Source organism: Melospiza melodia, chromosome 3 (genome assembly GCF_035770615.1).
Source record: "Melospiza melodia melodia isolate bMelMel2 chromosome 3, bMelMel2.pri, whole genome shotgun sequence".
NCBI lineage: Eukaryota > Metazoa > Chordata > Aves > Passeriformes > Passerellidae > Melospiza > Melospiza melodia.
Window position 1 is genome coordinate 34,747,823 of NC_086196.1, and position 27,545 is coordinate 34,775,367.

The following is a 27,545-nucleotide window of genomic DNA, read 5'->3' on the forward strand; positions in this document are numbered from 1 at the left end:
AGATGGCAGCATGCAGTGATGATCAGGTGAGTGTCTATTTTTGCCCAGTAAATTACTTTTCTCTTAGATATAGCTGAGCACAAAGTGCACTATTTAGAATATTTATAACAGGAGAAAGGCTGTGAAAGATGAGTGACCTGGTTTTGTTCTCACTTCTGTGGGAAAAGTAAACACAAATCCAGTGGATTCAATAATGGCAGAGGAAATCAAGTTAAGGCTTGAAGGTCTACAAGACTTCACTGTTTAGAAAGAAAATACAATAAAATAACTATGTGGCACACATCCTCCTTCACTCATGCTTCCCCAGTCTGTCACCTCACCTCTACTCAAAAGAACTTAAGCTAGACCCAGCTGCACAAGCAAACCCCTGGGCTCTCCTGCCCTGATGCAGAGGTCTGTTCAGGAGGATGAGCTGTATCCAAATCATTCCAGAACAGGCTCAAGTATTTCTCAAAGTTCAGAGCTCTTGCTTAGAAATTCCTCAAAGGAAAGTGTGTTCCTTGCACAATGAAATTTGTGGTGCCACAGGGGGGAGCTTGGAGCTTGTGCTGTGGCTAAAGCTCGCCACTTCCAGATCAAGAGAAAAGGACAGCTCAGCAGCATTAACAGCTGCAGCCGCTGGAAACGCTGCTCTGGAAAGGCTGGTTGAAAATCATGACACATGCATACATCCTGCACAAGCACTTTATTAAAGATGTTCCTTTCCAACATGATCTTAGGAAACACTCATTGACTTTGCCTTGAAAAAGCAGCCAAACACATAACTTATAGCAGAACAGAAGTCTTACACAGTCTTTATCCACTACAGTTTGGGAGAAGACTGTGAATGCAAAAAAAGACCACATTTTCCACCAAATGCACCTGTTGATTTTCTTGGAACACTTGCAAGAGAGGGAAGCCATTCCATTACTTACTCCTTTATCTTCCTCCCAACCAAAGAAAGCAAAATGTCCCAGCACAGTGATAGGAAATACCTATCTTTTTTTTACACATTATTTTCTAAATGGTGCTACATTTTATTGCATGTTTATTCATTTTTTTTTTGTGTTGGTACAAAGTGTGAGTAGGAAGGCATATGATTTTATTAACTTGCACAGCAGCTATTCAAATCCATTATAAAAACATATTCCTATGTAAAGGCTTTTAATTAGGCAAGAAATGTGCTTCCTTTGGACAATGGGCTTGGTTCACAGCAATACCTGTGTAATTAATGCTTATTTATTAGAAAAGCATCCCTGAATCAGTAAATGGGGCTATTGACTCAGCTGCAAACCACTATGTCAGTCTGCTTTGGTACCTCTGAAGATGTAAATCATCTACATCTATTAGGAAAACAAATGACCTGTCCTGATTCAAGCTGAAAAACAGTGCTATAATTGAAAAAGCCCAGTCCTGAGCAGCCATTGTGTTTGGTTCTGCAGGATGACAGTGTAGCAATCTCGTTTTTTCTTTAAACAATACTTTCTCATTACCTTAATAGAAATTCATGCTACTTGATTTTGAACTGGGCCCACTATTTACAGTATTACTATACATAACCATTGGTCAATGTAATTAACAAAATGGATCAAATTCATTCTTTTGGAAGAAAAAAAACCAACAAGAGACTGATTTTGCTGGGGTTTTGGAGAGCTGGCTTGGTAAAGAGTGTTCCATCTGTACCGATGCATTTTAAACATGAAGAAATTCCTGGCTAAAAGACTGATGGCTAAGACAACACTTTCAGCGGTAGTATCTTATACTGCTGGAAACTAAGTTACCAGTGATATAACATAAATCAAGGTAGTAGTGCATTAGTTTAAAGATATGTATATATTTATTTGAATGCTGCAGCATAACAGCTATAATTTTTCACTGCTTTGACATCCAAGGATTCCTAGCTCTCCACAAATGTATTTTTTGTTTTGGTACTTGCATTCAAAGCAAAGTAACTCCCATTTCTCTGTTCTGCACTGAAATAAAGACTCTTGTTTCAGTCCATAATGCTTTTTTTATGCTTTCTGGTCTGTCTCTGTCAGTGTTTGTTCTATGAGCACCAAATCCCAGATATTAGTCCCTAGTGTCCAGCTCCCAGTACCCAGGCTCGCAGTCCTCTGTACAAACACACCCCAAAGGCACACCAGGCAACACTGACAGCGCACCTGGTGCCTCCAAACAGGGCTCTGCAGAGCCTGAGCAGCACTGGCACTGCTAAAACACCACTGGGACTTCTGCAACATGATCCCTATTCCTAGTAGATTCCCATTAGGATTCTTGTTGGAAACTGGGAAAGCAGGCCCTACCCTGCATTTCCCATTTCTCAGGAGACTGCCAGAGTCATCGTGATTTTCTGTTCCTGGGACTGCTGTCACATTCTGCTAAGACCACAGGAGTCCTAAATAAGTAAACACAAACCTCCCTCTGACTTCCATCTAAAAAGCTTCTAACCAGGTCTGCTGATAAGTACTTTGCTCTATGGAGACTCATGCTCCCAGCATGAGAAATGGAAATGGAAATGAGAACACTCAGGAGCAGGCAATATTCAAACAAACAGGAGGTGGGAGAAAGCTGAATTCCCCAACATAAGCTCTGGCCTCAGTAGTGTGTGCTTCTGTAAGAGTTGTTTTCTGTTGCACCAAAAAGGCAGCTTTTAACTGCACAGGTCACAGTGAGGTGAGCAGTACCTGGCTGCTCTGTGACTCTGAACAGATTTCAGGTGCAGCAGGAGTGATGAGGTCAGAACAAGGAGAAACAATCAATTCCCATGCAGGGAAACCTTACCTTAATTCCCAAACTACTTATGGCCTCCATTTTTTTTCTAACAGCATCCAGAGCACCTCAGTTTCACATTTCATATGCTTTTTGCAAGACAATTATTCTACTTGATTATTATTATTATTTTGTGCTGATTGTCACAGAAAATGAAGTAATTAACAAAAGTCTGCATTTAGGAACTCAATATTCTTTTCACTTATGCAGCTTCACAACAATCATATGAAGTCGAAAACAAAATATTAGTCCTGTTTACAGACAATGAGCTTTAATTGCTTATTGTGCTCTGTATCACAACAGTTAGTTTGTAAAATACAAAAAAATAAAATTTAGGTGCTGACATCTATTTTCATGTGAAATCTCCTTTCCAAATATGCATCTTCTCTACACAGATATGCATATTCAGATGCATTCCATGAGAACACAAAGAAAAAAAATTTAATCTCACTAGCTGAGAAGAAATCAGCTGCAGTGTCACAGCTACAGTGCAGGACACTGCCTCTGGACTGATTCACAGAGAAGGAAAGGTTTTATCCCATTCCCTGCCTTTGATAGCATCCAACAGGATTTGTACTGTGTGAATGAGATGATGGTGATGGTGATATGGATGGGTCCCTCTCCATTCAGGATCATATGCAGTAGAATACAATGAATAGCTGCTTTTTATGAGACTGCCTTGTCCCAAACTGCCCACCTTTCAAGTAAAACAGATGCTGCTTACTATAATGTTTTTAATAGGACACATCCTTTTCAGAGTTGATCTCCATCTCCAAGGCAGGACATAGCTTTTATCAACTCCTTGGGCACTCCCTATGAGTGTGTAACTATAGGCTTGTTGCACATCAGGTAATGAATCTGATTTGGTGGACAATGCTGTGAGTAGGCTGCCAGGGAGCCTGTCCTGAAGGGAATACGGAAAATGAAAGACACACACCCACACCACCCCAGGAGCAACCTCCTATGGGAGAGTACACATTTTTATGTGGATCACTCAGCTTTTGAGCGTGGTGCACACTGAGGGGCTCTGTGCTTATGTTACCCAGTCTACCTCACAGATATTAATTAGAGGGTTTCAAAACAATTAACAGTCCCAATATTTACTGTATGTGGTCACAACATAACCTGTAGTGGTGTGAGCACCTCTGAAAGGACAGACAACAGAATTTATTCCCTTCCTGTAGTGCACATGCACTCACTACACGTAGCATAGTACATGTACATGTAGCTACACGTACACATGGAGTGTTTCTTGGGCTTGTGTGTTACAGCTGAACTCATCTAAGCAGGCTTGCTGCCTTCAAAAGAAGGGATCCTGCTCCCCAGCACAGAGAACTTCTGCTTCAGGCCACTGTCTCCACTTCTTTCCAGATCATGCTCTGGTACTCATCACATAATGAGTTTGTCCAAGTCACTAATCTGCTGTAGAACTATTTATCTTTTTCTATCGCTGAATTTGTTTTCTGCCAGATCAGTGACCTGAATTGACCCACTGTACAGTAAAATGGAACCAGCAAAGGGGAAAGGGGGAGTAGGAGCTGGAAGTGCAGAGGTGTGTGGGTTGGTGAGAGCAGGATCTCCTCTTTAAGTAGCAGTAAAAGTAACAGCAGATCTAATAGCACCTTCATAAACTGCCAAGCAGAGAATTTACTTTTTGATGCCATACTGCTGCTGCAGGATGGTCCTGGAGACATAGTGGGCTGGTCCTGGGACCAAGATCTGCACTGCAGGGCATTGTGTTCTGCCTCCACATTGTGCTAGTTCTCAAAGCTGTTTGTGCTGTCATCGAGTGGCTGGCAGTGTTGTATTGTTCTTGTGAGCTTACTCCCAGACTGTATGTTCAATCCAGAATTGATTCAAGGCTGGTTTTAAGCCATCCATATGGCAGTCATTGACAGAAGAAAGCACTATAGCACACATTACATTTATTATTCTGAAACTTTAGGAGGGATGTAAATGGTACATCAGTCTCATGCAAGCCTGTGCTGCCTGAAATTTAACTATTTACTTGCTAGTCTCAGTACTCTTACTTTGCACTTCAGTGCAAAGTAGAAAACATACTACTAACTAAGAGCAGGCTTTTCTCACTCTTTTTAGTCATAAAAGAAACTAAATCCTAATTTCCTTCTTCTTTACACTGGCTTCTGGCTTCTTATTCTCCTAATAACCCATGTCTGCAATGAAGGGTCAAAGAAAAAACAGCTTTTCACAATTACTTAGAAAGGTCAAAGACATCACTTCCAACTTAAATAAAAACTCAATTAAATATACCACTTCTGGCACACAGCAGCTCAAGCAGTAGTCATTCCCAATACCATATACTCAAAAATGTTACATATTCTAATAATAAATCCATAATAATTCATATTCTGATAAAATGGCAGGACATGTTCACTGGCAGACTGGAGGAGCCTAAGAGCCTTGCAGCTGAGCCCAAAGGGAAAGCCCTGTTATGCTCCCAGCTTTTCCTAGCACTGAGTAGCTCCACCTTCACCAAGGACAGCTCACCTGTGAAACTGATCATAAGTTATTTAGTTATTGCAAGGGATTTTATCATTCAGATTAAATAAAACTGTTATGACATCTGTTATACTGTGAGACTAATGAAAGCTTTGAAATTTGAAGAAAACAGAAATACTTGAAAGCACTGTTAGTCCATAATTTTCGAAGTTTTAGTTAAGTTCCAGGAGAATAAAAAAGGAAGAGAGAGGACTGAAGTAAAGAAAGTGGAAAGAAAAAGGAAAGACTGATGGGAACAGAAACAGAAGGAAAGCGCTACTTGATAGGTAGTTTACCAGGAAACTTGCAAGCAGAGATAGTCAAAAATGAAAAGGCATTCATCTACTGTTCCATTTCAGTGAGATGCTAAACTCCTCAAGGTCAGCTCAGAACCCAGCTTGAATTTTACTGAATCTATAAACTCTGCAGATCAGGGATCTTTGCTTCCCTCCATTTTAACGTACCCTGATAACATTAATTATTATGCCTCTGGTACATTTTGTAAATATTCCAGGTACTGACTCTATTACAAAAAACACTGTACTATTCTCCTGCTGGGAGGCAACCCCCACTCTGAGTTCCAGAGAATGCAACTCATACTCAGGAATTTCGGCTATTCAAATTTCCTCCCACCAGCACATGCAAATGAGTGCAAGCACTGACAAGAGCAGAATCCTGGCAGCCCTCGTGTCCTGCACATGCTCCTGCAGCCATCAGGAGAGGCAGCAGAACGCCCTGCTGGGGAGCTCACTTACCTCAGGGTTCTCTGCCTTATGAGGCTGCACTTACCAAACACAACAGATTAAAAAAAAAAATCTTGAGGATGAGTACGCGAGAAATTAGGAAAACTAGGTGATAGTGAAGAGAGGTGGTGGAAATTAAAATGTCAGGTTTTATCCCTTCTTCTGTTACTGCTATCTGTGGATATTACAAAGGCAATTAGTCAGCTCTGGTTTTTTGTGATCTCTAAAACAGTAGGAACTGCTGATGATAAATGTGCTTAGGGATTACATATTTGAGGGTTTCGTGGAAGTGTGTGAAACATACTTCGCAATATACGAGTCTCTTAGGCCTCATTTTCCAACACCTTGTTCCTTGTGCCAGATGTTTGTATCAGTGTCTCACAAATGCAAACTGCATACAAAACAAGAAGTTTCTGTGGCTTTTATGATTCATGTTCATTATCAACCAATAGGGAGTCATGGAGCAATATAAAATCAGGCTAAACATTGCTTCAACAGGACAGCTAATTTATGGCAGTATTAAAACCTCCCTAGACAAGGTGTTCATATATTTGCCATGATTACCATTTTTTGCTAATAGGTAATGGCAATCCTTCTTGTTGCAAATAAAACACTTGTTATCTTCAAATCCACTGAGAACTTGGTGGTCCAGCTTTTCTTCACCTTTGCCTGAGACTTCCATGGTTTCGACTGCCACTACCAAGTTTCCCTCTGCTACCTCTTCTTTAGGACGATGACCTCCAGCTCTTGAGAACTTTATCTTGTGCTTTCCTCCTTTCCGATGACTCTCTCTGCCCCTCCTGGAGTACTCTGCCTGTTTTTGCTTTCCAGAACCCTTTCCTGCAGCCCGGTATTGCCCCGGCCCCACGACCCTCCCCCCGCAGAGCAGCTGACAGCAGCAGGTGCCTCAGGACATTTCCCAAACAGCTGCAATTCCTAACGCTGTCCGTACGGGTACCTCCCTTCGTGCTTTCAAAGGCTGCGTTCGCCTATTCAGAGTGAGGGGCTCCTGCAGCTCCGTACTCGCCCTCAATGCCGCAACGCCGAGCTCGGGAGCTCCCGGAGGCACCGCTGCCCGGCCAGGGGCAGGGACGGTGACAGGGGCAGGGACGCGATAGGGATAGGGACAGGGGCAGGGCCGAGGCAGGGCCGGCCCCCTCTCGCCGCCTTCCCCGCTTCCTCCCTGCCCCGCCTGTTGATGTTTCACTTGCTTTTAATTCCCGGGTCGCAAGATGGAGGCGGCGCTGGCTCGTCGGGAGCTGCTGCTGCTGCCGCTGTCGCTGCTGCTGCCGCCTCTGGCCGCCGCTCTGCTGGGCCCGGCCGCGCCGCTGGGACAGGTACCGCCGGGGCCAGCCCTGCCCTGCCACTGCCACTTTCCCTGTCCCTCTCCCTGTCCCTGTCCCTCTCCCTGCTCCTGCTCCTGCCCCGGTCCCGGCCCGTGCCCCGCTCCCTCCCAGGGGTGAGCCCGACCCTGCCGCGGGCAGACAGGGCTTCCCCTGTGCCTTTGCTGCTTCGTCCGTATAGGATTCGATGTGCCGTATCTGACAGGTCTGAGGGGGAAGGTGGTCACTCCTGTGCAATGTAGATGCGTTTATGTTGTGTTTTCAGGCTTGTCTCCCTACATCTCCATGGTTTGGTGCCGTAGAGGTACGCACTGCATTAGGTCAACACTTGTGCTTAGCCTGCTCGTGATTCGAACCAAGAGAAGGAGTGTATATCTCTTTGATGTGTTGGTGTATATCTATAAACACACAGGGCATTGTGTTGCTTGTTTTTCTGTTCCAATATCTATGCTGTATCTTGGTGACATCAGTTTTAAATCTGGTGGCTTTTAAAAAGAGTGGAAGGAATATTTTGGGTGCTACTTAGGAGAGCTTTACAGTGGGAATAAAAAGATTTGCCACAGCACCAGGTGAGTTCTGACTTCTAGAACTACAGAAGAGCTGGGCACTTCTGCCTGAGCTTGAATCATGATCAGATACATCCTCTAAAATTGGTATAATTGTGAACTCAAGGTGTAAGATCACAGAGGGAAGGTTTGTAGTCAACTTGTCTAGCCAATGTGAAGTTACTGACCAGTTACCTGAGTAAATTTATTATGTCTTTTTTTCCCTCCAGAGTTACTTATTTATTAGTGTAATAAAGTGAAACATTTCCAAAAAGCCTGGCAGAGGCCCTGAGCTGGCACATCCTGTGTTGCGAAGCAGGATTCATTCCTGGCCTCACTTCCTGGTTCCTGCTTCTCCTTATGAGCTTCTGAAGAGAGACCTCCTTAACTCTGATTTCTAGATCAGGGGATCTAGATCTTCAGACTCCTACAAAAGTGCCTGAATGCCTGGAGTGAGGTGTGCTAAAGAGAGCAGAGGGAGCTCAGTATTTGGGTACTTTGCCTGTCCCTCTGAGAAAGGGAGTGCTGCCTTGAATTTGCCAGAAGGCTCATGAAGTGACAGTGTAATGCAGGCTTGTGCTCTTGCTCACCTTCTACCCAGAAACTGTTACCCTTCACACTGAAACTACAGCTTGATAGTATTGAAGTTCTTTGTCACTGCTGGCAGTTTTAAAGGACACGGAGGCACATTTGTGTCAGCTGTCTTGGGATGTGACAGCGTGAGCACAGGGGTGCTGGAGCAGTGCCATGTGAGGCAACTTGGGGTCAGAGATAGAACAGGTATGTTTAGGAGTGTGAGTAGGGCTTGACTTAGGAACTGTAGTGCCTTATGGGCACAGCTGTGCTGTTAGTGGGGTTGAGTTTGTCCATTTGTGCCCTACTGCTCAGGTGGTCTTGTGAGCTCATGATTTGCTAGTTTGGAAGTATCTGCACTTTTAGCTTTATATGGGTCTGGTGGCCTAAGTATGTGCAGAAAATTTCTTCTAAGAGTCAAAAAGGGCCACACAAATCTTTAATGTTTTTTTTTTTTTCTTTTTAAATGTTAAACTTAGCAAAATAAAATCCTGCACTATTTAGTTTTGTACATACAGGACCAGTTTTGATGCAAAAGGAACAGTGTATCTGGAGAAAATTTTGAGTAGAAGAGTAAATTTTTTTTTGACACTGAGCTGTTTTTTGGTGGCCTGCTAGGAACAGAAGTGTCTTGGCAGTGGGAATGGGCAGAGTGGGAATGCCATGCTGCCTTCAGAAGCTATGATCTCAGTGATAGTGGGCTATAGGGTCAGATTAACTGTGGTGTTTCCTCAGGATGGCTTGGGACTGCAGACTGGTTGGAGCAGGCAGCATCAACATGGTGAGCTTTGCTTTGGCTGGGCACCACAACTGTGCTTTACAACTCTGTGAGCCCACTGGCTGCACTCTACTAACAGCCTCACATTTTGTTAACTCTTCCATGTGGGGATTAAAGCTGGTGTCAAAGTTTACCTCTGTGCTGATGGCAGTGGTGTTACAAGAACTGTAGTGGAAAGACTGAGGAAAAACCTTGAGACACTGGAATAGCATTTTGTAAGGCTGAAATGCTTCTGTTCAGCTCTTTTGGAATGTGAACGCCTCAACTGTTGTGCAATACTTGTAATTTCTTAAAAAAGCTGTTTTGAAATCTGGACCCTTTTTTTAACATTAGCATGTCTGTTCTGGTTTTTAGTTCTCCTCATAAAATTTGGATATGCAAAACTGGACTAAAAATTGATTGATTTTAGACAAAATTTGGAGGTGATTGTTGTTGTTTTGGGCTTTTTTTTTCTTTAAAAAAATTTAAAGGGAATGATGCAACAGGAGAACTGACTTTCACATTAATGTTTCTGTTGCAAGGTCAGGAATAAGGTTTTGTGCTTTAGAGTATTTTTTTAGTGTGCTGATAGGAACTGGCTGAAAGCAGTGCTAACACCATGTTATTTGCTTATTCTGTTTACCTCTTGATAATTTAGGCTAGCAGAGTTCTTTCTAAATAACATACTTGCCTACCAGATTTTTTTTTCTTTTTAGTTTAGTTCACTTGCCTGGAAAAAAAAAGTTTATATTATTTGTTGCCTGCAAGAAACCTCTGTGTGGATGGGTCATTTCACAACAGCAGGAAATAATCTTCACTGCATCAACCATTTGATGCAGTGAGTACAATGTATTTTAATCAAAGAAGATGCTTGTAAATAGCAGTGTGCTGGAATGTTTCTTCCCTCACTTTATGTCAGTTTCTCTGTTAGCAGCCTGGCACATGGGAACTTTGTGCCTAAAAGAGCTGACATCATCTTCCGATGTATATTTGATTAAATGAAAGCAGTATGATGCAACTATGTCTCTATGATTTGAGACTGAGTGTTCACCTTTAAAACTCATGATAAAATATCATAGTATGAGTGGGTTTAATAGAGAGGATACAAAGGCAATTAATTCTAGTAACGCACATAGGGGAAAGGGAAGGCTAAACCATGTTATAATAAGATCATTGTAAAACAAGGAAGGAATGAAAGTAAATGTTCTTCTTTAGAAAAGCAAAGTAAAGCAAAAGCATCATGTCAGATTATTATATTAAGAAAGAGTTCAGCTTCAGCTAGTTAAGAAAATACTGAATGTTGTTATCTTATCCTAAATACTGTCATGCAGTTTAATAATGCCAAATCTTAATGGAGAAAATTTTGTACAAAAGTTTTCTAAAATGTGAGGGACAAATTATAATCCTGCAAACTTGTGAAATTCTATCTTGTCATGTCAAGCTTTTACCATGGTTCCTTCTCAATTCAGTTATGCCTGATTGCAGTTAAGACTCTACAGCATAGTTCTGTTTTGGTTCTTACAAATGAGTTATGTGAAGCATGGATCATGGAGCCCTGGATTGCAATATATAGTTACACTGCTTGGAGCCAGTTGTCCATGTGAGTGCAGGACTCAAGTGGTGTGAGCTTGTGTGGTAGTTTTGTTTGTCTATTCAGACACTGCTTTTCCCATAATATCTTCTCAAATTTAGAAACAGGTTATTGGTTTTGTCTATTTTTTACCTGTTTGGCAACCTGACATTTTTCAGTCGCAGACGGGATATCAGCAGTGCCTGTGTAAAGGCTGTGAGGGGATTGTCTGCCTTTCAGGTCTCTGTACAGCTGGCCATCTTGTAAGGCATTGTGCCATCTGTTCCCAGGGCTGCCCACTTGGCTCCCCACAGGCCTTGGAGCGGAAGGAGCCTTGTTTGGAGAGCCTCAATGGAGAACAGCTGTGCTTCAAGTGGGCCGGCTGCTAGCAGCAGAATCCTGATGGGCTTTGTGTGACTGATGCAGCTGGGTAGGACTGAGCACTTACCCTGTACTGGGAGAAACTCTACAGTGCACCCCATCAGGTGTTCACTGCCTGTAGATAAAGTTTTTCCCCGTTCTTTAATCATATAATCAGATCTGTTTGAAGTTCCTGCATGATTGGACCCATCCACTTTTTCTTTTGCGGCACTTTTTTACAAAGCAATATTAGGTGAAATGTTCTCTGTAGATTTGTATGGTGTTAGTCTTTGAGAATTAATGAATATTCCCTTTTAACTTATGCCAGATGCTTTATATTCTTTGCTGACATCTTTCCCCCTTTTTGTTCTTCTGCTGCTACTGCGATTATGCTGCCCCAGTTACCAGTCCTGGATTCTGTTGTAGCACACAGTGGAAGAGAAAAGGAACAGAAACTGATCACTACCTGCTTTCTTCTGCAGATCCAAGCTCACAGAAATTCACTAGCTCACTATAACCTGTGCCATCACACTGTTAGAGCTGCTGCCTAGCTGTCCTAGAACAGAATGACTTGCATTTGCTGTCCTCTTTGCAGGTTCTGTGGCCATTACCACTCTAAATATCACTGCTGGAGTACTAAAACAGGGATGAGAAATCATAGGAAAACTCAGGAGAGACATTTACATCCTATAAGAGCTTTAAGAATGATAGGGCCATTGTTTGTGCACATTGGAGTTTTGTGTGAAGGCATTTATCAGCACAGGAGGGGACAAGGGGCTGCAAAGTATGGAATGGAGTCAATGGTGAGCTGAAAGCACACCCCAATTCTTAGGGACTTGAATTGCTTCTTGGCGTTGTAATTTCATTCTAGCTCTGTCAAAGCACTGCTTTGTCAAATATCCCAGTGAATTCAGGACCTTTTAAATTACAGGCCTGTCTGAAACTTGCATGCTACTTGCATGTTAATACTGAAAAGTGCATTGTAAGTTATACAGCCAAATTTTACACTCACAGTTGAGGCTTCTCCAGAAATTGACAGTGCAATAGTATGGACTACTGCAGAGTTCCCGTGTTCTGCTCTCAGTGGCTTTGTTAATGCAGGATTGGCTTACTATGCTTTTACAAAATAAGGGATGTGGGGTTATTTACTGAAGTACATAACCACAAGACATATCTACAAAGCACTAAAAAACACTTTCTTCCCTTCCACCCTCAGGCTGTGAATTTTATTATGGTAAAATAAAACAAAATTCCTCTGTTGAACTTAAAGGATGTTCTGTAAGTGTGTGTGTCTTCAGCCCTAGGACTGGAAAGATGGGGATTTGAGTTATCACTGGAGCACTTTCTAGCAAGTGTGGCGTGTCAGACCAGGAATTTCATCCTGAAAGACTGGTACAAGAGCTGTTGGCCTGCCACATCTGTTTCCCTCCCCTTTAGGAGGCATAAACAACTCATGGCTCTTGAGCACTTAACAACCTGCAGATATTGAAGGGGTACCAATCAGGCCTGTGATGATAGGGGCAGTGCTGTGCATCCCTTCTTCCCTGCTGTGGGTGAAAGTGGCTTAGCTGGGATGGTGCTCTGCTCTCCTGTGAGCTGCTCCTTCCTTTCCCCAGCACTCCTGCCCAGCTTTCCATCGCAGTTGGCATGCATCTTGTTGTTTTTGCCATCCTGTAGATTTTGTTATGGGGTATATGTAGGGTCAGGAAGATTGGCCACAGCAGGACCCATTGAGTTCTGAGTGTGGTACTGCAGGAGACACCATGGGAAGCCATGGAAAGACAGCAATGTGAAACCCACCTTCAAGGAAAGGGTTAAGACTGAGCTGGAGCACTGCTGTTTTCTGTGGGAAGATAACAAGAGTAATGAACAACCTGTTCATAGATTGCAAAATGAGAGCATATGACAACTGAGTAGAATGGATGTAGAGAGTATGGGAAGATCTCAGTAGAATTTGTTGGATCTGGATGTGAACAGACTAGTCCCAGGAGTAGCAACAGCATGAGTTCTCTGTTGTGTGTGAACACAAAATTGCAAAGGTCATGATGCAGCTGCTCTAGGGGAATACTGATCATTGCTCTGAGTTACTGAGGAGCTTTATGAATCTGTACCATTAAGGAGATGCATCACTATCACCTGAGATGGTGGTGAGGACAGATGTCTGCCAAGGAGGTGCTGCAAGGACAGACAGATCACGCAGCAGAGGCAGTCTGACGATCTGTGTGCATCAGAACAAGGAGCCCAGCTCATTCTTCTGTGCTCGTGGATCTCTTGTGCTTGTCCAGCCCTTCCTTGCTTGTTCAACTGACAGAAAAATGGTCTGACAAAAAAGGGAAACTTTTTGTTCCTATTTAATGGCTAAATTAACTCACTGACTTGGGATGGGTGAGAGAGAAGGATAATGGGCAGGAGAGATCTGCACTCTTTCTTTCAGTGGCAGCGAGTGGTTAAACTGTCTTATTTGTCTGCACCTTGCAATCTGTTTTTTAAACCTTTGACAGCACAGAAGTGATCCACTGAAATATTTCATTTCTTAAACATGTAACATGTTCTTCAAGTGCAAGTTTTCAGTATGTTCCAGAATTCATAACAGTGCTTGTGGATACTGTGTCAACAGAGCTGACAGCTGTTTTGAAGGAAATTAATCATTGTATGTATAGCTAACTTTGTACATTTAACAGTCAATTGTTGAGCATATCTAGCTTCCTTCATGCCTTCACTTTCAAATAAAGTATTTGATTAAAAAGAAAAAAAAAAGGAGGGGGTTTTCCTATTTGTCATCAGTCATTTCCTTTTTCTTGTAATCTCAGTGAGTCTCTTTGTAGATGTTGAAAGAAGATTGTGAAATATTTTCTGTGTAAAAAACCCTCAGATGTAATTCGTGGCTTAAAAAATGAGGGACTGTTAAGACTGCCAGTAAAATCCATCTTCTGTGCCCTTTGAATTCCCAGAAAACAGAAAAAACTAGGAACAAAGTTTTGGTAATCTGTTTAACAGTTTGAGAGTGTAAAAGACTTAGAGCTCTGAATGCTAAGAGCTAAAAGATCTAAAAGTTTGGTGGATTTTTATTTTATTATTAATATACACAATTCTTAAAATATGAGAAGGAAATGAGTGGTTTGAGGAAATTACAGGAAGACAGGATAGAATATATCCTGTGTTTATACTGTTAATCCAGTTTGTATTTTCAGTTACAGAGTTCACTTGTCTGACTAATTTGGCAATTTTAATTTCCTTTGAATAGCTAGGATTAAAGTTTTGAAGAAAAGTCAGTATAAAAACATGTTTCATAGAAGGAGCACTGAGGAAGAGATTTCACTTTGGTCTCAGTGGCCAGAGTTTTCCTACTGATATGTCAAATGGGTCTGAAGTATTTCCAAGTCACTTTGAACCAAAGTTTTCTGTGCTAGGTCTGGAACCATTCTTCTCATGATGCCAAATTCAAGCTGAATCAGACTTGGAGGTTGTTTTTCAGTTTTTGACAGTTCTGGCTACTTGGATATGGTAATTAACACCTATTGTTTCAATGATTTTTTGACATTCTTGTCATGCTTCAGAGTTTTCTGTTCCTGAACTGGGCTGTATTATGTTAGGTATTGTATATTTCACATATTTTCTGGCTGAAAATCTAGTGTTGTGTAAAAATACAAAATGAAAAGTCTTATTGTGTATTTACATTTTTAATTTATTTTAAATTCTGAGCATGTGTGACTTTTTATTGAGACATGACTCACTTTTTAACTGTTGGTTGTGAAACAATGACTCAACTGCAGAGCTAAAGAAGATGCTGAAGGTATGGAGATGTTTTCCAGAGGAAAATGGATCCTCAGAATCACCAAATCATTTAGGTTGGGAAAGACCTCTAAGATCAAGTCCAGCCTTTGACTGACCACCACCCAGCTAACTAGACCATAGCACTAAGTGCCATATCCAGGTGTTAATGAAATGAAGTTGTAATGATTTAAGGTTTCCACAGGCCAAATACAGAGCTTAACATTATTTTTAAGAGGTGTCTGAGGAAGGCAGTGTGGCAGTCATTACTTTTGGCTATGTGCAAGCAAGATGTGATTTTTGTATGTAGTTTTTTTCAGGGACAGACCTGGGACACTTAAGGTCTCATTTGCAAAGCAGCCCCTGAAATTACAAGGGAGAAATAAGAGGACAGAATGAGTGATTCGATAAATTACAGCAATTAGGGTTTGAATAAAGAAGCAAATCTCCCTTTTCTGTGAGGAGGTGTCCCATGTGTCATAATTTGGGAATCATAACCAAAGAAAAAGAATTTCTGCTGACAAAACTGAACATTCTGTAGTGTAGACTAGCTTCACTTTGAAGACCAACTGAAGTGCTTAAAAACAGAGATTTACAGAGAATCTGATTTTTACTTTTTGTGGTCTATTATTTTTCAGCTGATATGAGAGACTGCCATTATATCCGCGTGAAACCAGTGATTATTGTTATTATCTTTATTACAAAAACCCACAAACTATACATAGGGGAATGCAGATGTCATTCTTTCTCATCAATCCTCTTTACTAAAAAGAGGTGTGAAAAAACCAGACTGTTCCTTACATGAAACAAGAAAGCATATTTCTTTTCCTTTTGTCTGCTGGATAGAAAGTCTGGGAATGTGCTCTGGGCTTAGTAAGAAGTCATTCTGCCAGGACAGGACAAGAAAGTTGCAATGGTTCATGTGTTTTCTCAAACTTACATCTCTTCTGTTTGTTTTTTTTTCCAGGAAGCAATTAGGGTTGGTGTTATGATGCTGAACACCAGTGGAGAACTGCACAAAGTACAGGTTTGTCTGGTTTTTCTATTTATTCAGGGAATTAATATGCAGCAAAACAAAGTCTGCAGCAGCTGCAAGTCCATCCTTTATTCTGACATCAGTCAGTATGGAGTGTGTCCCTCTGAGAGCAGGATTGCAGCACAGGGGCAGGAAACATGCACTCATCCTGGCTGTCTTTCTTTCAGGTTCTTTTTAACATCACCTATGTTAATGGACAAGTATATCTAAATGACTTTCCTATGAAAAGCGGGGTTGCCCACATAACGTGCCAAACAATAATATGTGAGTATTCTCTTTTTTTTTAATTTTCCTCCCTCCCCTGGGGTATTTGGCTTCCCTGTTGTCCAGTAACCAAAGCTTACAATGGCTATGTGTTCTGTATTTTGTAAACCAGAGCATTGTGGAAACAAAACATTTCCCAAGGTAGAACAATTTTGGTATTAAAATGGATCAAAAAAATCTTACTGCCTTCATCTCGAGTCACATTAACAGGCTTGTGTGTAAATGGTCTAATCTGAAATCCAGACCCTGCCCATCTTTTCAAAGGCATGTTTTGCACTACAAGCTAGACAATGTAAACAGAAGGATGCAACCCCACCCTGCTAATGGCTGTGTCCCTAGGTTGGTTGGCATATATCCAGAAGGAGATTCAATAACAAAAGTATGAATTGTTGTTAGGAAGATCTTTTAAGGACATCCCTTCTCTGTTGGACAAACAAGTTTCTGCTGGATAGGATATTATAGCACAAATACTGAACTTTAATGACTGCAGTAGTTAATGATTTCAAATTGTCTTGAACCTGCTGTTTTTCCACTGATTCAATGCTAGATTTTTTTGTGAAAAGAAAGTACTGTGTGATTTTTTTGGAGATCCACAGAGCATATTGTATAATGAATTAAACAAGGATCATTATTTAAGCTTCTGTTGTATTGAGAACAATCTTCTGCTGCATGAGATGCAGTCAGTCTCTAGGTTGATACCTGAGGTCATCCTCATCAGGCTCTTAGAGAATACTAACACTTTTTCAAATTGCTTCTCTGAGCTGTGACCTTGTTGCTTGAACCCTTCTTTCCCAAGGACGATCAGTTATTAATTTGACAGTATTTCTTTTCTGGAGAGGGAGAGCAGTAATGAAATTCTCTTTTACTGGTACAAAACCATGGCAAAATGTCATTTACTTGCAAAATAACTCACTCCAGAAAAATAGGTATGATTTTATTGACTGATTCTGAGAGCTCCTGAGCACTCTTCTGTAGTTCCTATTAATTTCCCAAATCATAGTTGTAGCACTTGCAGTGACTTGTTTTGAATCTGAAACATTGAGGAAAATACTGATTGGACTTGGGAACTAGAAAACAAACTCTTTATCTCCATGTTTGGGTCTGAGTCCCCAGCACGGTACCTCTCTCTGCTACCTGTAATGTAATGTTTATACTGTTTAGTTACTAATTTATTGACGACAGATTCAGGTAGTGTTTGTAAAATGCCAAAGAAATATCAAGATATTTATAAATAGAGGGGGAAAATGCTCCTGAGTGTATATAAAAACAAAACTTGACGTTAATTGTCATGCTTTTGAATATTGGAGACCATATACTCTGACATCGTTGTCAGATCATTCTTGGCACCTGCATCCCCACTTGAAGCTCCCCCAAGTGTCAGTTTTGGAAGTGTATGTGTCACTCCTGTGAATGTAGAGGTGATTGAACAGCCTGACACATGGGAAAAGCTGGGAACACTGGGAGCTCCAGCTGCTTGGCATCTCAGAGGCTTTGGGCCTGCAGTGCATGCTTGCTGCTCCAAGTCAGAAAACATTCTGCAGCCAGGTTAGTGCCCTGGCTCACACCTGCAGGGAACTGTCCTTCTGCCACTTATTTTGGCAATGGAAGACATTACTAAATTATGCCAGAAGGTATTTTTCTATATTTTAAATAAGAAAAATGGCTTTATGAGGACAGGGATCACAGCATAAAAGTAGTGGACACACTGAGTAGTTACTGTGTGACTGAGAGACCCAAGTTGAGCCTTATCCCACATGACCTGACAGTTTCAGAGCTGCAAGTGACACACACACAGCACCAGTGGCTTAGCAGCAGGGATGGTTTGGTCTCAGTTCATGTCTCTTGCTATCTGCATGCTGGAGAGATCCCCCACCTCCACTCTTGTGCTTCAGGACTTCAGTTCTAGCATGCCCTCACCTGAAGCAGAGGTGTGGTAACTGGGAGAAGGATACTGAGACTATGCAGAAACAACCAGGGTAGAAAGGCAGTTTTGTGTGTACTTGCAGAATATTAAGTTGTTGAAATAGCTGAAAGCTTTTGGGTAGGAAGAGAGGTTGAGGTGCCACCAGTCACATGTGAAAACAGAGAGGGGGACGGAAAAATACGTAGGAGGGAACTGGCACTCATCTTGAGCAGGAGATGCAGTGTGCCTGGAAAAGACCATATTTGTTTCTGTATTCAGAGGAAGGGGAATGTTGTGCAAATGAAGATGTTTACACAGGTGGCTGGTGAGGCTGGGGCATTACTCTTATGAACTCCTTTGGACAACTGAAATAAGAATACAGCAGTAACCAAGCCAAAAAGCTCTGCTTAGAGTGCTTAAATGCAAACCTCAAAGGCAGGGATGTGAGTACAATCCCTGAGTCAGGGGATTGTACAGCTCTGCTGTGTTATGAGACCTGCTCTGGGTCTGATTTGGTGATATACTGGTAAAAAAATCATGGCACCTGTTTTAGCTGTTGCCCAGATTACTGCTGGTGGTAAAAGCAGTTATGGAAGTGTTAAGGACATCAGCATAGCACACCTGTTCTGGCATCTCTGGTGTGATGCTCGTGGTGCTCCGACTTCTCCATTCAGGTGCTGCTTGTGCAGAGGCATCTGGGTCAGAGCTGCACCTCTTTTCTCTATGGCTGGGTACTGCTTTCTAAATGAGATGGTTTCTCTTTGAAAATCATGACGTTGTGTGTTAACAGTGGAGAACAGAAGCTTGGATAACTTACCGGAGCAGCAGCACCTGGGAACCGTCAGTGTTCGAATCATGGTTCACGAGTGGCCTTTGGCATCCACTTCTGATTTGCAGCTGATTGTCATTCAGGAAGAAGTGACAGAAATTGATGGGAAACAGGTAAAAAAAGCCCTGCTACAACATTCTGCTTGTTTTTAATTTAGGAGAGGCAAGTAGTTCCCAGGGATTACAAGGTTTACATGTATCTGGTTGATGATTAGAACACAAAGTATATAATTATTGTTAACTAACACAGTACTGAGGGAGACAACAGCAGAGTTGGCAGCATAACAGTGGGGGTATCTCATGAGGAAACTTCATGTTTTAATGCTTCTTTTCATATTTTAATAATTGTCATTAACTATATCGCATGCACTTTGAATAAGTGAACTTGTGCAAGCAAAGCCAGACTCACAAGCAAGAGCTGATTTATAAAATAATGTACAAAACTAACAAAAGGGGTGTAGGCTCATTCTGCATCTTGAGGTTTTCCCCATTGTTTATTCCAAGCTAACAAAAGGTTTCAAGCAGGTAGCATGGGGAACAGCTTGCAGCAGGAAACTCTTATGGCAAGTGGGCTTACTGTGAAAGCCCACAACACCTGAGAGCTTAGTCTTAGAAGACTTTGCATGTAAGACAATTTGAATCTTGATAATGAACACGGATTTTGAGATGAACAAGCACCTCCACCCCTCTGATTCTAACTATTTGCACAAATAGCAGTCAGTGTGAGGGGCTGCAATTCTAGCTGAGGTTGAAATGTGCAGAACTGAGTTCCCAAAATCACCTGTATGGTGTAGTTGATTTACTAAATAAAGAGATTCTGTAGAAAAGATCCAGCTGCTGAAGCCAGCAACTGGCTTATTTCTGTGTCATATTTCTGTTTCTGCATGTCTGCATCTTACATGTAGCCAGGCTTTTTTGAAGGTGGCTTGTGTTCTGCTGCCTTTTTCTTTCTTTAAAGGATAATAATCATAATACCATTGATCCTTGATTAATTGCATGGTCAGCATACAGTAGTTTTTACAGGGATCTGTATCATGTCAGAATCTTAGTCTGTTAGTGGAAAGCCCCACTGAGAGGTCTTCAGCTTTTCCAGTGAGGTCTTTATGCCACTGCTGATAGTTTAAGAATTGTGGTTTGATTCAGCTGTTACACAACGATGGCATTTTGTATTTCAGGCCTCAAACTAGACACCACAGTGCAATTCAGATTTTCATAGGGACCTAGTAAAAACAAGCAGAAAGCCAATGCTGTTTTCTTGATTGTTCCTTTAAGTCAAAAGCAGTCTCACATAAGCACAGCAGAGGAGCAGAATCACCTCCCTCAACCTTCTGGCCACACTGCTCTTGCTGCAGCTCCAGGACAGAGTTTGCTTTCTGGAATGTGGGTGCACATTCCTAGGTCATGTTGAGCTTTTAATCCACCAGCATTCCCAATTCCTTTTCTCTAAGGCTGCTCTTTATTCATTTGCTGCCCAGCCTGTACTTGTGCTTGGAACTTGCCCCGTCCCACGCACAGCACCTTGCACTTGGCCTTGCTGAACTTCATGATGGGCTCACCTCTCAGGCCTGTTCAGCTGCTGCTGGATGGCTTCTCTTCCCTTCAGCAGGCTGACCACATGGTGTCATCAGCAAACTTGCTGAGGGTGCACTCAGTCTCACTGTCCGTGGTGCCAGCAAAGTTGTTACACAGCAGCAGTGCAAATACCATCCCTGAGGACACCCCTTGTCACTGATCTCCATTTGGATATTGAGCCATTGGCAGCATTTCTAGAGTGCAAGCATCCAGCCAGTGCCACACACAATGCCTGGTCCATCTGTCAAGTGCATGTCTCTTGGTTGGAGACAAGGAGTTCAAGCAGGACACTGTCAAATGCTGTGACACTTGGCTTGCACTTGTTGAAAACAAGCAATGTTCTGGCAAAAGCAGAAATGTCAGTCTTGCCTTAGCAAGAATTTCACTGTTTACAAGTGCTTTCACTACAAATCTGAGTTTTCCATGCCCTAAAATGCCTCCCTGCAAGAGGACAGTGATGTACCATGTAAGTGATTAAAAAAGCCCATGGAGTGACTACCATGTGCTTTTGCAGGGAGCAAGACCCAGTCTGTTCAGCATATTTTCTGATGTGGCATAGTCTACAGAAGCATAATATGTGAAAACAAAGAATACCAGTTCATGTTATAACAGCTCTGGGTGTACATCTTAGTGGCCTGGAGTTTTCTGGGATGTACTGTTGGCCTCTGCCAGGCTGCTTCAGTCTTGCTTTAAACTCAGTAATGTCATGTTTGCATCTTTTGTAGGTCCAGCAGGAAGAAGTAACAGAAATAGATATTTTAGTAAAGGACCTGAGAGTACTTAGACATTCCAACTACACGGTCCCTTTGAAGGAGAGCATGCTGTACTCCATGCCAAGGGACAACGACGTGTTATTTACACTGCCCACCCTCTCAGGAAAAGGTATCTCTCAGCTCTTAAGTAGCATTTTCATCCATATTCAAAGTATCACTTTACAGGGTAAGAGAGCATCATTTATCCCTTGTTCTACATAGTGAAAGAGTTTATTCATTAACAGGGATGGGTTCTAATTTATAGGTCTTGGTTTTTATTTTTTTTGAACACCTAAATTCAACTCTTCATATTAGATATATTTGTTTGTTTTCAAATCTGTTCTCCTTTGAAGTACTTGATAATTGGCAGCCTGCAATCCAGACATCTGACAGGAATAAATTTCTCTCTCAGATCTGCGATGGAAGTTTCTCTACAGCTCCCCCTTTTTCCTGAGAATGAAAGAGAAAACTGTAGAGGAAATACCTGTCTGGGTCAATTCCAAACCACAGAACAGTTTTCTGTTATTAAACTTGAACAACTTAAAAGCAATAGAAGTTACTTGATGCCTTAATTTTATTTCAGTTTTGTTTAATCAAAAACTGTCAAGGATTTAATTGGAGTAGAATATTTTAATCTAGTCCATCACCCTTTAATCTGATGACAGGTGAAATTTACAGCTAAGGGCACAGCTAAAGGCTGCATTGTAACACTGTTTCTGCTTCTTATCAAGTTCATTGCTCAAGTTAAAAAAAAAGCCTTCTGTGTTCCTGCTGTAAATGTGTGAGATCTGTACCCTCTGAGGAGAAACATGTCTCTAGCATGTCTTTATTTTCCTTCAGAGTGGGTTGAACAAAAAGCAAACTCTGCCCTAAATCTAGCTCTCCTTCTTCAGATACTCAAGATCCACTGCAGACTACCAGTCAGTACCTCATCCAGCAAGTAGAAACTACAGTGGATGAAGACACATTACCTGGCAAGTTACCAGAGACCCCTCTTAGGACAGAACCTCCATCTTCTTACAAGGTGCTTTTGCTGTTTGTTTGCTTGCTTAAATTATTAGTATAATTATTACTATATAAATACAATTATTTAAAGATAGACAACCACTAAGACCAGTGGATTTTTGCAGACAAACCCCAAATAAATCAACCACTGTCAGCAGTGACAAGTCCAGTAGGAATCCACTGGGCTTCTAAGTCTTGCCACGTTGTGACCACACAGATTCTTCACAATAGTCAGTTGTGACATTTACATTATGCCAGGCTAAGCATTTATGACAATTTCAAATATTGCTTAGCTTTGAATTCCACCATTTTCTCCTGACTCTGCCCAAGTGCTTACCCCTCTGAGAAATGGACCACTGGTCTCACCTGCTGTAGGAAACACAGTAACAGCTGGAGAAGTTCAGTTCCAGCTTAGGCAAGGCTGGATTTTATGCCCTCCTCTGTGGCCAAAACACAGTTACAACCACTCTGTTCAAGTGTCCGTCATTTTCCAAAGGGGCCTTTAATGAACAAAGACCTAAACCTTCACCTGTTTCAAACTTTGAACAATAAAGATAGCCAGTTGATTCCACCATGCTTTTACATATGTTTAAGTAAAATTATCACCATGTAATGTGATTTAGCAGTAGCTAAAAAAAAAAAAAAAACCCAAAACTCAGCAGTTGCTTTGTTTTGCCATCTTTGTGTTTTTATCTGTTTTGTAGGTGATGTGCCAGTGGGTGGAAGACTTGAGAAAAGGGTTGTGCAGATTCTGGTTTCAATCTCTACCTATCTTGTTTAGTTTCATGGAAGTTGTTGTTGTTGGAGTTGTTGGAGCAGCTCTCATTATCAAAGTCTTAAAGCTGATTCTCCCTTCATGTGAAAATAAGTAAGTAATATTTGTAATTCTTTTTTTTGCTTTGATAAAGGCAAAATATTGACTAAAAGAATCTTCCAAGAAGCAGGCTCATTCTGTAGGATAGTTGTAGCAAGAATTCAACGGGAAAGCTACTGGTAACTTTCCATTCCAAGTGCACTTCTGACACATAGGCATTTCAGAGAGACATGGGAAAGTATTTCATTGGAAATGTCTTCAGCTGAGCTGTCATACTGCCAAATTTTTATCAAGTCTTCTAAGGGCTACATTGTGAGATGCCATTAACATAGTTCCAAGAAAGGAGGGTAGAAACTAGGTCTAAACAATTCCAACATCTCCAAGTCTTTTCATACTCTTACTGTGTTGGAGTTTTACAGTACAAAGGCCTTAAATTTGGCTTTGCAGATTTGCTTGGGAATTCTCCAAGAGGGGGGGACCTACCTCTGTAGGCAGCTTCCAGGCCAGAGTGACTGGTGAGAGGCTGCATCCACTTGCTGTGTTAGCAGCAACATTAACAATTTTTGGGAGAGTAAGGTCTCAGAGCAAGGGGCAGAAAGATGAATTAGTAACTGCAAGTCACAAATCAGTGTAGATTTAGTGCTGGAATGGACAAGGACATGAACTTTAAAGCAACCTAAGTCAGCTCTGGAGGAGCTGTCCCTTGGAACTTCCTGTTCCTTGGGAAGTGACTGAGAGCGCAGTGTGCTTCATCAGCCCCAGGCACAGCTGATGGCTTCAGCTGATCAGCTGTGCCTCTGAGTGGCCCTGCATGCATTAATTTATGTATCCACTCAGGTGTTCTTGGTCCTTCTGACAGACCAGGAAAATGGAGGGTTGGAAGATCAGGAAGGTTGGAAACTGCAGTGACAAACGAGGCAGTGCTTCCCCTGGCATTTCACACTGTGCTGTCAGATGGGAGTGCCCTGGTTAGAGCAGAGACAGTGGAGAAACACTTTGTACTTTCCCCAGCAGTAAGCAGCTTACCACTGGCAGTAAGTAGCTTAGCACTGCCATGTATGAAACGGAACTAAGTGGAACCGGGAAGAAAATTCTAATCCCAAAAAACTGTTCAGCAAAGTGGATGATAACCTGTCTGTAGCAGAGGTCAGTATGGAGCAGAGGAACCAGCTTGCAGTAATTTCTCTTCCAGATGAGGAACATGGGGCTTGCTCATGCCTTGTTAAGAGTGTGTAAAGAAATTGAACTGCCCCATCCATTAAAAAAAACCAAACTAAACCCCCCCAAAAAACAACCCCTAAACCACACAGTTATTTTCTTGCTACCTGTGTAAAGTGGTCCTCTAAAGAATGGTAAAGGTTTAACTCAGGATTGTAAGCCAGTCAGAATGAGCAGAACATCTCATCTGGTGAATGATAGTTGCAGATGTGAGTTGAGACCTCATCCCAAGTCTTCAGTACCATTCTACATTACACTGATAAAACTGGAGGCTGTTTCTGAGTCCTGGAGAATCAGGTACAGGTCCTGACAGCAAACAGTTTTAGGCTACTGTGAAACTGAGCAGCTGAGCCTGCACTGCTGACATTTCAGATGTAGAAACTGGGCAAAGGGAGCCCTCAGAAACCACAGCCACCACATTCTGGAAGCATTTTTCCTTGCAGCTGCATATAACAGATATTATGAGAGTAATACTTAGTTGATGCATTGATTTAAACTAAGTTTGGGGAGTTTAAGAATAAGTCTAATTTTTAGAACACAGAATTGTTTTGTGTATTGTTTTCTAATGCCAGGTAACTTTACTTTTCAGGGGCATCCTTCTCCTGGATCAAGTTGGCTTTGTACCTGTGACTACCATCAGCCTGCCTTCAGACCTTTCAGACAGGAAAAATAATTTAGATGAGAAAGCATGTACTTAATACACTATTTACTTTGGAGTTACTGGTTTTTAAAAACACACTTTTAGTTGATCTGATATTTGGCACCTGATCTTAATACCTTGTTTTTTTCCTGCTAAGAAAACTAAGTCAGTTGATTAATTGATAAAAGGCCACTCAGGCTGAGGCCCAAAGCTGACTTCCTTGTGCCTCTCCATAACAAGCAGCCTTTTCAGAAGCTTCAAAGTAGAACAGCTGCCTTTTCAGAAGTTTCAAAATAGAGCAGCTTTCCACCCTGAGGGCTACCATTGGTTTTAACTTCTGTGAAGTCACTTTTCCACACCTCAGACAGGATGCTGGCTGCCTTCCTGCCCATAAACCAAGTCAGCTGTCCTGACTAACAAGATGATGAAATTCAGGGTGTCCTTAAGGTAGCATTCTTTTAAAAAATATGAGGAAATACTGCAAACATCAGCTGTGCCTGCAAACCTAAGTAAAGCTGCCCCACCTGGTTCCAGGTCTCATAGGGTCGAGTGTGTCTTGCCAGGAAGATACCACTACCAAACATTTGTGTTACTCAAAAGATCTGACATTTTGTATATGCAAAACAAAAATTTGAACAGAAGATTTATATTTCAAGCACTTTACATTTTTATGGTCCCTTCCACTCATAAAAATTGTCAGCAGTTGTAACCAGCTTGCTTTTTGTATCTGTGACAGCAGTACTCTATCAAGTCCCAAAAGAAAAATTAAAATTCCATTAAATTCTACAGAAATACTGGCTTACTATTGCTGAGTAGGCCCAGTCTGCTCATGCCAGTTTGTACTGTTAACATTTTTCAAATAAACATTTAAATTGTTTATTACACTGTGTTCATGTGTGCATTTCTAGTTAGGTGTAACAGTGTTTTGCCAAACATTTCAGGCTCAGGACACCGTCTGTTTCTTAGCTTTTCATTGTTCTTACTTACAGAAATGGTTTGTCAAAAGAATGAATAGGAAAAAAACCTCACATCTGTTAACTACCTGACAATAGACTGAGCACAGTTATCATCTGAGTGATCAGAATTACCTGTGTTCAGCTGGAGTTGTTAGCGTGAGGGAGAAAAGCTGGGGCTCCCCCCTGCTCCTGCCCTAAGGAAACATCGTGTGTTTAATGAGATCCAAGTTACTCAGATGCTGCTCTGTGACAGGAACAGCTCTCACTATCTCACTGAGCTGACAGCACTGCAGTGATAAAAGGAACCTTTCTAACATTGACGTTGCCTTGTAAAAACACCAAACCAAACTTCACCACCCAGCAGTGCAGTGTGGTACACACCACACCAGCTCAAGGTCACAGGAACACTGCTCAAACTTGTTTTGTTTTGGTTTTTTTTTTTGTTGTTGTTGTTGAGTGGTTTTTTTTGTTGGTTTTTTTTTTTTTTGTTTTGTTTTGTTTTTGTTTTTTGTTTTGTTTGGTTTTTTTTGTTCTAGTACTTTGTGGGTGGCGGGGGATTGCCACCCATGGCTGAGCAGGAAACTGCTAGGATTAGGATTAGCACAGGAGTGGTGACTGCGCAGAGAAGAGCAAGTATTCAAATTCAAACAGGTGTAGACAAACTTGTCTGGTTTTGATATTGCCTGGCCCCTCCATTAGCATAGTTCGAGAAGTGATGTTCAAGACAGAAATTAGCTTCTTCTGGGAAAAAAACAAATAGGACAGACAAGAAACACAGTAGTTCTCCCTTAGTGCATAAACACAGTAGGAATTATGCTGCAGATGGAAACTTGGCAGCTGTTTGCATGTGCTCTTTGCATCCCTCCTTATGAAACTGGAAACCAAGCACCTGCAACAGCCACAAGGAGATTTAGCTGCTCCTAACAGCTGCCACAAATGCATGGTTAAGCCTGAAAGTGTTGGTACTGCTTCAAAACTTGGCTGATTTCTGTAAAGTTATAAAGCAACAGGAAAGAAGTATCACCATCATGTTAATGGAATTCTACAAATAGTGCAAATCTTGAGCACAGTAACTGCCACAGTTTCTGCTGCTTTATGGAGCTGGAGTTATCAAGTCTTTAAGTTAAAGCTTTTGTGTTTCTGCTTTAGCATGCACATGGTTTTCCCAAATCACAAGTCACACACCTTTCAGAGGAGTGCTACTCTGGACTGGCACCACTCTGAACTATTTTGTAAATTGATTAAAAAAATACCTCACCCAACTAAGACAGTAAGCAAAGGGCAACTGTCCTGCATGCTGGTCATGGTACGTTTCATTTTTCCAGGACTGATGTGCCCTCTAGGGGAAGGTCTGTGAGGGGACTGGGAACTAAAAAAAAAAAAAAAAACAAAAACAAAACAACAAAACCCATCTAAAAAAAAAAAATCCCTGGTGGGATAGTGGTAGGTTCCTAGAAACAGGAACATCATCTCCTCACAAGCACCTCACTGCAGCCCTGCCTGCCCTCAGAACTGTGTATCACCACACTGTGTGCTCCAAACCAAAATGCAAAATGAACCTCTGAGCTACAAATTCAGCCTCTATCACTTTTTCTTTCCTGTACAATGCATTAGAGATGTCAGTTTTGTTCAGTCTGAGTGAACAGGG

The 27,545-nt window shown here is 41.7% G+C and overlaps 1 protein-coding gene across 1 annotated transcript; it reads left to right on the forward strand.

Moving 5' to 3' along the window:
• The first annotated feature begins 7,207 nt into the window (after positions 1 to 7,207).
• GINM1 (glycosylated integral membrane protein 1) lies at positions 7,208 to 25,823 on the forward strand. Its single transcript, XM_063151256.1, has 8 exons — positions 7,208 to 7,327; positions 15,877 to 15,936; positions 16,113 to 16,209; positions 18,903 to 19,054; positions 21,238 to 21,394; positions 22,158 to 22,288; positions 22,974 to 23,137; positions 24,891 to 25,823. The coding sequence occupies exons 1-8, from the start codon at positions 7,223 to 7,225 to the stop codon at positions 24,997 to 24,999; spliced, it is 975 nt and encodes a 324-aa protein (XP_063007326.1). The 5' UTR covers positions 7,208 to 7,222; the 3' UTR covers positions 25,000 to 25,823.
• The last annotated feature ends 1,722 nt before the right edge of the window (positions 25,824 to 27,545 follow it).

Excerpts from the sequence above, each read along its gene's own strand:
- GINM1 (XM_063151256.1), top strand. The coding sequence starts at position 7,223 with ATGGAGGCGGCGCTGGCTCGTCGGGAGCTGCTGCTGCTGCCGCTGTCG. Across the intron at positions 19,055-21,237 it reads CAGAAATTGATGGGAAACAG|GTCCAGCAGGAAGAAGTAAC; the intron begins GTAAAAAAAGCC and ends CATCTTTTGTAG. Across the intron at positions 22,289-22,973 it reads AACCTCCATCTTCTTACAAG|GTGATGTGCCAGTGGGTGGA; the intron begins GTGCTTTTGCTG and ends TCTGTTTTGTAG.